Here is a 12570-nt window from a genome sequence, read left to right on the forward strand (position 1 = left end):
TCCAACTCAGTAGGTTCCCTCTGCATAAGGACTTTGCATTGATTGCCAACTAGCAAGGGAAATTAATATGTGATATCCCGTTTATGCATACAACTCTCTGTGGCTGGGCTGCACTATGGATTTCTCTGGTACTAGTCACCACTTATAAATCTTTTGCCAGATCACAATAGTAGACTTTGTATAGAAAGAGAATGTTGAGTCTTGGGATGAAGTTGAAGCATCTATTTGTTAAGGAAATTCTCTAGTGTTACATAGTTTTAGAGAATTTGTATTGATAATTAATACTTCTGTTAAGCTCTTACATGTTGTCCTATATTGTTTCTTTTACAGTATGTTTATTTATAAGACCTATATTCAGAATGTGTGGGGTTTTTTTCTTAACGTGCTTTTGGGGGGCTTGGTAAGTTCTTGTTACTTGTATCCATCTCCATACTAAATGAAGGCAGTTCTAAGCATTAAGGTATTTTCTCCAATATTATATTTTCCTGCTTTTCCTATTATTCTAGCTCAAATTATTATAAAAAGATGAAATGATATTTGAAGAACTTAGCTTACTTTTTAAATGAAAACTTGACTTTAGAAACGTTTCAGGATTCTTGTCCATCTCAATAATATTTTCAGTTGCAGATGTTGGTAGTTTAAATAATTCTCCCAGTAGTCATCAAGCTAGATTGTAATTTTTTTTAACATACATTCAGTAAGCTCTGAATCCTCTAACTACACCTGAAGACACATGATTTATAGAGTTTTTTTTTTCATAATTGTTGATCTGAGGTTGACTGATTCCTTAACATTAATGATGGTACTTAGTTTTATAGAAGATCATTAAAAATTCAGTTATTATGGTATCACCTATTAAAAAAAATCTTGGGGAACCCTGAAATTGTGAAGAATTTAATTTAGCTTTGAAGCAGTTTTTAAATTATTCCACTGAACAAATGAAGTTTCTTTGGAGGTATTTGTTTTTGGCTTAGATAAAAAAAAAAAAAAAAACCTGTAACTTTTCTGTTTCATGAAGGAAAACAGGAAATACTCATTCTTATTGAGCTAAGTAGTTCTTTTTAATTTTAGTAACTCAAACAGCATTTTCTAATGTCCTAGCAAATGTTTAAACGTACAGAAGACCCATTAAATGTCTGAGGGCTTTTGTTTTGGTTAGGTTTTTGTACTGTGCAGTGCACAGTTGATTTAGTATTAAGTTTCAGGAATCTTTATTAAGAATAGCATTCCATGTTTGTTTTTAATTGGCTTTCACAGTTTAATTTTGGTAGAATTAAAACCACTTTTGTGTAGTGTATATAAAACCTACTTTAATTGTCCTATGCTAGGTTCATTTTTTTCTCATTATCTTCTGTGATACTGAAGATCTGATTTGTTCTGCTACTTTAGTGACAGGTTCAGAACCTGCTTTTGGCAGGGAACTAGTTTAGTCTGTTGACTTGCTGTGCACATGGTTGGCTTCACTAAGTAAAAATAAATGTGTATTTTACTTACTTAGTTACCTAAATGATTTGGATAGAATATCCCAAACCAACTACATTCCAACTCAGCAAGATGTTTTGCGGACAAGAGTGAAGACCACAGGCATTGTGGAAACACATTTCACTTTCAAAGACCTGTACTTCAAGTAAGTCATTAGCCTTTTTCTAGATATGCCACACACAAATATCTTTCTTTTAGTTAGTATCTCTTAATCAGGGTAAAATTTCTGTAGGCAATATTCTTTGATTTAGAAACTTATAATTATATTCATCAGCCAGTATTTGACTGTTTAAACTGAATGGGGGCCCAGACGTTTCTTCTTTCTCCAAATAGCATCAAGTATATTTTCCATTTGGAGGAACTTACATTCAAAATTAAATTGTAACTTACATATCAATAAAAGTAATCATATGGTTACCAATTTATGTTTTTTTTTTTTTTTTTTTTTTTTTTTTTTTTTTTTTTCTTTTTGCGATATGCGGGCCTCTCACTGTTGTGGCCTCTCCCGTTGCGGAGCACAGGCTCCGGATGGGCAGGCCCAGCGGCCATGGCTCACGGGCCCAGCCGCTCCGCGGCATATGGGATCCTCCCAGACCGGGGCACGAACCCGTATCCCCTGCATCGGCAGGCGGACTCTCAACCACTGCGCCACCAGGGAGGCCCGAATTTATGTTATTTTTAATTTTATTTGTAGCTGCTTTTTTATTGGAATCGCCAAAACATGTATTGAATGTTTGTTGTTTAGAAGGGTAACAACAATACTAAAAGGATAGAAAGCTAGTGTTTTGGTTTAGTTTATGTGGCTTTGTTCTGGCATTTTGATATTAAAACAGAAATGCTTTTCTCACCAGTGTCAATCCTTTCTTACTGGATCGCACTTCTCTCTCAGTTTACTGGAATGAAGCTAACACTGTCATGGCCTTTGACTGATTTGTGCACAGTATCATGCACAACTTAGTTCTTAATACAGTACAGAATGGAATATCGATCTAGGGATAGAGGTATTTTGTGGAGGTATGATATAATATAAACAATTATTGTTTTAGAGAGAGAAGATTCTAGTATTCTAATACAGAGGATTTTCTCATCAGCACTAGTAATTCTAGAATACGCTTCAGCTTGTCTCTGTGTTAATGGTCTTTTGTAAATAATAGAACTGTCTTTTTGGTTCTTGTTTTCTGCTTTTATGACCTTTGAGATTAGGAGTAAATTTACCCCCTTCAGTATATGATGTCCTTTTTAGCTACTTCATTATGCTTGTATGTAGAATGTGATATTCAGCATTGTTGCGTGCAAATGTAACTTTTAGTTCAGATTCTCTCAATTTTCTTTTCTCTGAAAAAAATTGCTTCATAGGTTTCGCAAAACCCACACAGAGTTTAGATACTACTACATACTAGTTGAGGTCTTGAAATCTTAATACACCAAAACAGATTTGAAACCTGGTGCAGGAAAATAGCAGTTCAGCTGAATATTTTTAGAATAGAAGAGCTGCTTATCATAGTACTGATGAATTTATTTAACAAGAATAGCAGAGTCTCCATGGATTATCACCCATGAAACCGTAAGAGTGAGATATCTCTTGGTGTGCTATAAGATTAGTAATCCATTCATAATTATATGTCATGACCTTTATTTATTTAGTGTGGGAAACTTTTTTGTTGATGTCATAGATTGATCTTTAGTTAGGTGATTCCTGTTGGTCATTTTATGTCAGGATCAATAGCCAGATATAATTAAGGTGCTGCACCCACTTTATTGTTGGCATGTAGATATCTTGTTATGAAGTACTATCACTTCTTCCTTTTCCTCTTCTCTCTAGGCAAAACCACTATCCATTTATTCAAACATTAATTGAGCATCTACTATATGCAAGGCATTGTGTAATTGCTTACTTGCCTCTCAGTTATGAGGTAATGTCTATAAAATGTTGATCTGTTAGTGAATGATACTGTAAATGTTAATATGTGTGAAAAGCCCACTTTGGGAACTTCACAATGTTCTGCCAGTTTTATGGACTTTATAGAAAGAAATGGTGGAGCAAATTCAAATTATGGTGTACCAGTGTGTGTCTGCTCTTGAAAGGTCTATGGTGAAATATGTGATGTTAGCTTTCTTAAAACCTATAATATGACCTTGTATTAGAGCCAACTTGTGATTGCCTCATTCCAGGTGTCAGGACTAAAGGTTGAAAAGAACTGGGGAAGATCAAAAGACCAAAAGAAAAAGTTGGGTCATGAAGAGATGAGATGACTGTTCTCTTTCAAACATACATTGAGAAATTACTCAACTGTGTCTTATCTCTCTCAATCTCTAGGGAGAAAATTCTCTGGAAATAGATCCCTAGTCACTGTAGATCTGACACACTGAACCAGCTTGGCAGAGTTTAACCCTAAAACATTTTATCATTGTCATCAAACATATATCTTTTTTTTTTTTTTTTTTTTTTTGCGGTACACGGGCCTCTCACTGTTGTGACCTCTCCCGTTGCGGAGCACAGGCTCCGGACGCACAGGCTCAGCGGCCATGGCTCACGGGCCCAGCTGCTCCGCGGCATGTGGGATCTTCCCGGACCGAGGCACGAACCCGCGTCCCCTGCATCAGCAGGCGGACTGTCAACCACTGCGCCACCAGGGAAGCCCCCAAACATATATCTTAAGAGTAGCTAACCATTTGTATGCATACCTCCTCAGACCCTAGTACCAGTTAAAAAACAAAGCCGTGCAGGTCCTCCTTTTACTATAGGTGGTAGATGAGGACACTGCTGACAGAAGTTCAGCAGTTGACTCAGGATATCAAGTAAGCACCCCAGAAGGGAGTAGTGGTCTAAAACTGATCTGAAGTGGAACATAAAATGTGTGAACCGTTGAGGCTTTGTTATTTTTAATTAGGTTAAATAAGACTTGGAGTTGGGAAATACTGGTTAAATTTTGTGTTTAGATATTGGGTTCTTAGAGTCCTACCATAAAATATAATTTACTTTTTTCTGTAATTAATCTCTAAAATGTTTTCCTTAAAGAAAAATGTATCTCAGTTAACCTCAATTAAAAAAAAAAGAAACAAACAAAAAGTAAGGAAAACAAAGTTTTGAATCAGTAGAGTTATGGAAGCAGAATGCAAGTTGGGGATTTATTGTTCTTTTTTTTAGCTAGAGAGATAAACCATTTTGAGAGGTAGAGTAGTGTTGTGGGTACCAGGTTGGATGCTGGAGTTAGAGTTCCAGTCCCCATGTGTTAGTAGTGTTCCCTTGGGCAAATTATTTAACATATCTGTGCCTCAACTTCTTCATCTGTAAAATGGGAATAATAATAGTACTGACAGGAGTGTTATGAGGGTTAAATTAGTTAATGTACTTTAAGACGTTTAGTGTCTGGTAAATGTTAGTTATTGTTACTATCTTAAGTTGTGTTGTTCAGCTCTTCATTTTTCCTGTCTTTTTTCCCTCCTTCTTTTAATCCATTTCAGTGCTTACTCTACTGACTTTTGGCACGTTTGACACAAGCTTTGATAGTGAAGAGGCTCAACTGTTTATCTAAAATGAGAATTTTAATTGTTCCTAAATTTTATTTTCTCATATTGTTCTCTTTTACATTTAACCACAGATAATTATTTTGACTACATTTTATCTGCTCCTTGTTTGTCTTTTCTATTGTAAATGGGGTTTTGAATATGCAATAGTGGGAAGTTCCCTAACCAGTTCAGTTTAGGGAGATGTGTATGTGCATGACCTTGCTGAAATTGTGCCTTCTTTCCCCTTACTCAGGATGTTTGATGTAGGTGGCCAAAGATCAGAACGAAAAAAGTGGATTCACTGTTTTGAGGGAGTGACAGCAATTATCTTCTGCGTGGCCCTCAGTGATTATGACCTCGTTCTGGCTGAGGATGAGGAGATGGTATGTTGGAGCTTCTGGTAAATAAAAGGCCTGTCTAATGCAGCAGAAAACGGAAAATAACTCTTAGGAAGACTTTGTGCATCCATTTACTCATTGAACTAAAACTTAAAATCCTTAATTTTTCTCCTTGTCAGTGTGATTAGATTTTTCAAAATATTGATCCATGCCCTCTTAAACTTAGGAGATATGACAGCACATTGAGTATGTGGGCAGGATTAAGTCCTCTTGTTAGCCAGTCCTTATTCCCACCTCTCAACCGCTAAGAATTATAAAAATGAGGACTGACTCAGCTTTTGTGTTATCAGTGTCTGACTTCTTTTCATGATTGTCCATCAGCGCTTTTAAAACTTCTTGGTCTGGGACTTCCCTGGCGGTCCAGTGGTTAGGACTCTGTGCTTCCACTGCAGGGGGCATAGGTTCGATCCCTGGTCGAGGAACCAAGATCCTGCATGCCTCGTAGCACGCCCCCCCCCAAAAAAAAACCTTTTTGGTCTGTTGTTCGTTAACAGTTAATCTACTTTTACTTTTTTGCTACTGACCTATCATCCTTTGTTTCCTTTTTAGAATCGAATGCATGAAAGCATGAAACTGTTTGACAGCATTTGTAACAACAAATGGTTTACAGACACTTCGATCATTCTGTTCCTCAACAAGAAGGATCTTTTTGAGGAAAAAATAAAGAGGAGTCCATTAACTATCTGTTATCCAGAATACACAGGTAAGGGATCATGAAAGATTTTGTTGGAGGTATACATCTTGAATCAAAACTTTAGTGACCTTCCTACAGCTGTCTTTTGTTTTGAACATTGTGTGTATTTCCTTATGGAGAGTGTTCACTGGTAGTGGTATCAACATTAAGCATGTGATTAAGACCCCTTAAGTCTAAAGTGCTATTCCAGACATAATCGAGTTTACTGTGTTTATTTTATATTTCTGTCCTCCTCATTTTCTGAGGCAAATAAAGAATGATAAAAATCAAAATTTGGTATAAATATATTTACAAAATACAAGAATAAGGTGCAGTTATTACACTCAAGAAACTGATGTTGTAGAAAGAGAGACACTTGAAGAATTTCATTTTAGTGTAAAATGTTCATTAATAGAAGAGCAGAAGAAGGGGTTACCTCAGTGGGATCAGTGTAGTCTTTTTCTAGAGGAAATGGCACTTGGAGTGAGATAGTAAGAGGATGAACTATGAATCATCAGGCAGACGGGGGAATAAAAACATTTTAGGAAGAGGAAACAGAATATATGGAAATATGGAGTTAAAAATGACATGATTTTTTCTGAAACCTACGAGGAATTTGGTATTGCTGGAGCTTAAAGTGGTGGGGAAGAGTGGTTGGAGAAGTGGACAAGGATGCTCGTGGAGGGCATTGTATCCCATGCTGAGACAGTGGGGAACTACTGAAGGATATTCATTGGGGTACATGATGTAGTAGAAACTGGTTTAGAAAGATTATGTGATAGATGGCAATAAAGATAGATAGTAAGGGAGTTGAATTAGTGAGGACTCTCTTAGGATGCAAATAGAAACTTTTGATGAAGATACAGGGATATATCATAGAAGTCAAGGACAAGAATGCAGACAGTTCTCAAGAATGCAGTTAGAATTAGGAACCCTGCAAGCACTGTCAAGAACCCTGGGAGCACTTCTTTCCACATCTCTGTTCTCTCCTCTCTGTGTCTCTATATTCTTCTCTCTTTCCTTACCAACTTTCTCTGCTGCTCAGTTTATGTGATAAAAGATGGCCCTGCCACAGTTTCTGTATCTCCTCCATTTAAAAGATCAGGCTAGACTGGGATTGTTTGGCCCAAGGTTCAAATTCCTAAAAGAGATTCTGGCCAGGGTTAAGTCAGGCAGAAACCCTTAGTTCAATCAGATGAGGTTAGGGACACAAACATGAGTGCCAGGGCTATATCACTATGACCTTTAGATCAGAATTGAGTATTTCTAGGAGAGGGGACCCCTTGTTAGCTGAGCAGACACTGTAAGTGCTTTATATAGTAAGGTGAAAGGGTGTAGCTAGGGTAAGGAAGTGGGACGAGTCAAAGGTACTCTGAGTTCTGTCTTAATTGGGTCCTGGTACTGTGATCTGAATTCATATTTAGGGATGTTGGTTTTGAAGTATCTACAGAACATCCTGATGGAGATATCTAACAGATAGTTATATATGTGGCCTTGGAGCTTGGGGAGAGGTTACAGGTTAGTAACAGATACTGATTTGGGGTCATGTGTAAATACAACATGGAAATGGATGAGATGACCTAGAGTGATGATATAGAATGAGGAGAGAAAAGAATAGAATGAGAGCGGATACCAGCCTCTATTGGCAGGAGAAAAAGAAAGGTTTTTATAGGATGCAAAGAGAAGAATCTGGAAAGCCAAAGTATCAAAAACTAAGAGGAGAGTTTAAATAGTGAGGAGTGGTCAACAATGTCATATGCAGGTAAGTAAATACATTTTGAAATAATGGCCTCTGGAGTTAGCAATCAGGAGACCATTGACTGTTATGGAGAGCATTATCAGTGGGATGATGAGAGTAGAGCCAGGACCAGTGAGTTACTGAGTGGGAAGTGAAGAAATGAAGACAAGTGTAGCCTCCTCTTGAGCAGCTTAGATTACAGGGGAAGGAGAGATCTTTAAACGTTTATGGGCTTAGAGGTAAGATCCTACAGCAAAAGAGAAGTTACAAAAAGTGGATGTAATTGATGGAGCAAGATTTGTAAGCAGGTGGGAAAAGAAGGAATCAAAAGTCTAGGTAGGATGAATGGATAAGCAAATTGGTATACCTGTACAATGAAGTATTATTTAGCTATAGAAAGGAACAAAGTACTGATAATGCCACAACTTTGATGAACCTTATAAACTTTATACTAAATGGAAGAAGTCAAACAGAATAGGCTACATTTGTGTGATTCCTTTGATATATCCCAAATAGGCAAATCCATAGAGACAGAAAACAGATTGGTTGTTGGTTGTTAGGAAATTGGCACAAGGGGAATTGAGGAATGATTACTTAATGGGAATGGGGTGTTTTTCTGGGGTGGTGGAAAAGTTTGAAACTAGAGAGAGGTGGTGATTGTATAGCATGTGACTGCACTAAATGCCACTGTATTGTAAATTTATTGCATGTTATGTGAATTTCACTTCAACTTCAAAAAAAAAAGAGCATAGATAGAGCAGTTGAATTTTGAATCAAAAGGAAGACATCTCTAAGACCAAAGGTACAAATAAGTGCAGATACAGATAACTTTTTAAGTGAGGTGGTGGGTTAAAAAGTTGAGATGGGGCTTCCCTGGTGGCGCAGTGGTTGAGAGTCCGCCTGCCGATGCAGGGGACGTGGGTTCGTGCCCTGGTCCGGGAAGATCCCACATGCCGCAAAGTGGCGGGGCCCATGAGCCATGGCCACTGAGCCTGCGCGTCCGGAGCCTGTGCTCCGCAACGGGAGAGGCCACAACAGTGAGGGGCCCGCGTATCGCAAAAAAAAAAAAAAAAAAAAAAAAAAAAATCATTCCAATTTTAACGGAGCTTAGCCTCAGAGCCTTAGGGCAATAGTTTAAATAACCAAAGGTAAACCAGTAGATGCAAAAGGGAAAGGGGCCTGAACTGTATACGTTTAAATGGTGAATTTTATGGTATGTGAATTTTACCCTAATAAATCTGTTATTTCTTCAAAGAGGGGGACCTGAAAGTTAAACCCTATTTCAACAACATTGGTAATTAACACTCTTAATCGCCTGCTTCCTACACAATCTTGTCTACTTGTGAATCTTTAGAACAGCCTTAGAAACTGTCTGCAGAGCCAGGGAAACTCAACAAAGACAGCATACACAGTTATTCCTGTGAACTAGGGGCTATTTTCAGTGACATTAAGCATGACAAAAATATATCAACAAATAAGTATATAAAGACGACTAAATAACAAAGAAAGGCTTAAGAAAGAAATGACTATTATTTAAACAGACTGTTTAAAGAACGGAAGGAAGACAGCTTGGTAGGTGCTTGAAATAGATTTACTGAGATGTGCAGAACCTCTGTAAATTAAAGGAGACAGATGTTTGAAACACGTAACACCAGATTTTTGTCTGGTAGGAACAGATACTGATACTTGGGAAATCAGGACTGTGAGAATCCTTAAGAGTGAAGTCAATGAAAGATAGGCTTGGAAATTCACCCTACCCCCCGCCACCCAAAAATAAATGGACATGATATTGAGGACTCTTTGCTATGTGTGAAGATTCCCAGCTGAAACATTAATGTCAATCCTTTACTTGTCTTAAGTAAGATTGTTCTCCCATTCTAACACGGATACTTTCCATCAACTTACCCAACTCTCACCTCCCTCCTCCCTCTGAACAGATGACAACATTTCGAAATTCCCTAAGAAAACAGAGGCCATGGGGCTTTAAACTACATTTCAACTCGTTTTTTTTTTTTTTTTTTTTTTGCGGTACGTGGGCCTCTCACTGTTGTGGCCTCTCCCGTTGCAGAGCACAGGCTCCGGACGCACAGGCTCAGAGGCCATGGCCCACGGGCCCCGCTGTTCCGCGGCATGTGGGATTTTCCCGGACCGGGGCACGAACTCGTGTCCCCTGCATCGGCAGGCGGACTCTCAACCACTGCGCCACCAGGGAAGCCCTGGAATGATTTTGAAAAGAAGCATGACTTCCCCGTTTGAATTGTTTATTTCAGCATCACTCCAAGGAGCACAAGCTCTCTGACCTTTTAAACAGTTATGTTCTTCTAGAAATGCATCTTCCTACTTCCCTAGTTTCCTTTTATGCTTTCTAGATTTTTTAGCTAAAAAGTCTAAGTAGAAGGGAAAGAAACTTAAAGTTTTGTTTTCCTGGATCTTTGTGATAATTTTATTTTACTTATAATGAGATTCTGCACTCAAGAAACATGTAATGATTATAGAAAAATAGAAATCTGTTTATTTCAATTGTGTTATATTTCCTCTCTCCATAAGTAAATTGTGATGGCCTGACTTAGTTGAGTCCAAGCAACTGTTTTAATTTGAACTGAGAATATTGGGTGTCTGCCTCAGGTTCCAATACATATGAAGAAGCAGCTGCTTACATTCAGTGCCAGTTTGAAGATCTGAACAGAAGAAAAGATACCAAGGAGATCTACACCCACTTCACCTGTGCCACAGACACCAAGAATGTGCAGTTTGTTTTTGATGCTGTTACAGATGTCATCATTAAAAACAACTTAAAGGAATGTGGACTTTATTGAAGAGTGTGGATGTTAAATAAAAGGTAAAACCTTGAACAGTTTAATTATAGTGCTGTACTGATGTCTCTTGACTTTGTAAACTTTTTCTAATTACAAATGTTCTTCTTTCCTAGTTATTACAGTGTGGAGTGTTGAGACCAGACTTCTTTTGCTGTCTCATTGGGCAGCTGCAAGCATGAACGGGACCAGGGAATGGCAGCGGCATGCAGAATTTTAGTACTCTTTAGCACAATCTTCTGTATTAGGGAACTCTTAATTGACATGAGATGCTAAAGTCAGACATTGGAATTGGAACAACTGTAAAGTATGATTTGATCATCAAGACATCACTTGGATTTCACAATCTCAAATGTTTAGGGCAGATGTCAAGTTGAGGTGCTGCATTCCAGAACTTCAATATGTAGCTTACTCTTTTTTTTTCCTTCTTGACAAACCACCAGTAGTTCATTTTTTAAGTTGTTTTTTGTTGTTGTTTTTTTTTTATCAAGGGAAGAGTAACTTCACTAAGTTTTATTTCTTTGTGAAAGAATCTTTATTAAAACACACACAGTCTTAACTATGCACATGATGTGACCAGATCATCTTGAAAATTTTCCTCTTAGTAGGAACTCTTTGTTTTTAACTCTTGGTATGGTCAGAATGTAATATTTCCATAATTACTTAATTCTTTACAATTATTGGGGCTTTAATTATAGCTTTTTTGGATGAAATTTATGTTATTATCCTGTTCAAAGTACCATTACGGTTTCTAAATGGTAATTACATTGAAGAATTCTGTAGTAAGATTCCAGCTCTTTTTTTAAGCTTGTGGTTGAAGGTTAACCTGGTTTATGCTGATTACCGAATTACTAGATAAATGCTGATGTAGTATGAAGTCAGCTTCTTGGATACAGACACACCCAGGGCAGCTGCCAGTTAGAAATGCAAATTGCTAAATTCCAAACAGAACCAGTGACTTTGCTGCTACACATCTGCTAAATTGACCACTTCAATTCTTGCTTGTCCGTCTCAGTCATAGGGAGTTCTGTAAAAGATGCCCCTTGTTTTCCATCTTCCATTGGCTTTTTCTGTTGGGAAACATCTAAAGTGTATTAACAGTGCATGCCTTTACTTTGTAAACGTGGTGCCAAATCCCTGTTTGCCATTGTTTTTATCGTAGCAATGTTCATTGTAGTAATCCTTAGTCAGTACCTTCTTTTGCTGAAACTATTGATTTGGGGACTTTTTTTCCACTTTGTTGTGTGTACAGATTTTAATCTGTTATAGTTGGCAGCAGTATTAAAATGGTGAGTAAAGAGTCCAGGTTTGTTCCTGTTTGTAACTAGTCCTTTCTGGAAGTATTTTCTTCTGTTGCTTTTTGCCCCTGCTGTGTGCTTAGGCCTTTGTCTGAGAATGGGTTTAGGTAGAAGGGTTCCCTGAAGGTGTTAGTCTTCTGGTGTAATAGTATTGTTGAATCTTGGCCTGACTGAGCGTGTTATGTCATATCTGTGTTAGTGATATGCAGTCAAAACTCATTTTCCAGATTTACATTTTGGTTGTGTGGAGAGCTCTATTCACCTCAGCCTGCAGGTCCTTTTGTACAATGTACAGCAAATGTCATTAAATATTGAATGGTCCATTAGGGGAAGGCAAATGAAGAGAATGCATTTTAAGCATTCCAAATCAGTAGTTTGAGCAGTGCCTTTTGGGGTCTGATCTTTTTGGATTGGATTCTATTTCATCTTTTGATGTGACCTTTCACTAGTTCAAAAAAAAAATGGTTGGTGGTCATCAAAGCTGGTTCAGAAAGCAAGCCACAGCACTTCAATGCCTTTATTGGTAGTTTTTTTTTTTTTTCTTTCGTGGGAAAAATATAACTATACAGATGGTATAACCATATTATCTAACAGTTTTTTTTTTTTAGGATTGGCAAAACTGCATCTAAAAGAAAGAAAATTATCAGCTTCAATTGGT

The 12570-nt window shown here is 37.6% G+C and overlaps 1 protein-coding gene across 1 annotated transcript in view; it reads left to right on the forward strand.

The window, feature by feature from the left end:
- Window positions 1-11185, forward strand: part of GNAI3 (G protein subunit alpha i3) — a 39232-nt gene extending 28047 nt beyond the window's left edge. The window contains exons 5-9 of the mRNA XM_082614930.1: window positions 1499-1627; window positions 5246-5375; window positions 5940-6093; window positions 10427-10640; window positions 10731-11185. Coding sequence (XP_082471056.1) covers window positions 1499-1627; window positions 5246-5375; window positions 5940-6093; window positions 10427-10617 — 604 coding nt within the window. The 3' untranslated portion in view covers window positions 10618-10640; window positions 10731-11185. The remainder of the gene's footprint in view (window positions 1-1498; window positions 1628-5245; window positions 5376-5939; window positions 6094-10426; window positions 10641-10730) is intronic.
- Window positions 11186-12570: the final 1385 nt, after the last annotated feature.

This window comes from Mesoplodon mirus, assembly GCF_964341445.2.
Source record: "Mesoplodon mirus genome assembly, chromosome: 3".
NCBI lineage: Eukaryota > Metazoa > Chordata > Mammalia > Artiodactyla > Ziphiidae > Mesoplodon > Mesoplodon mirus.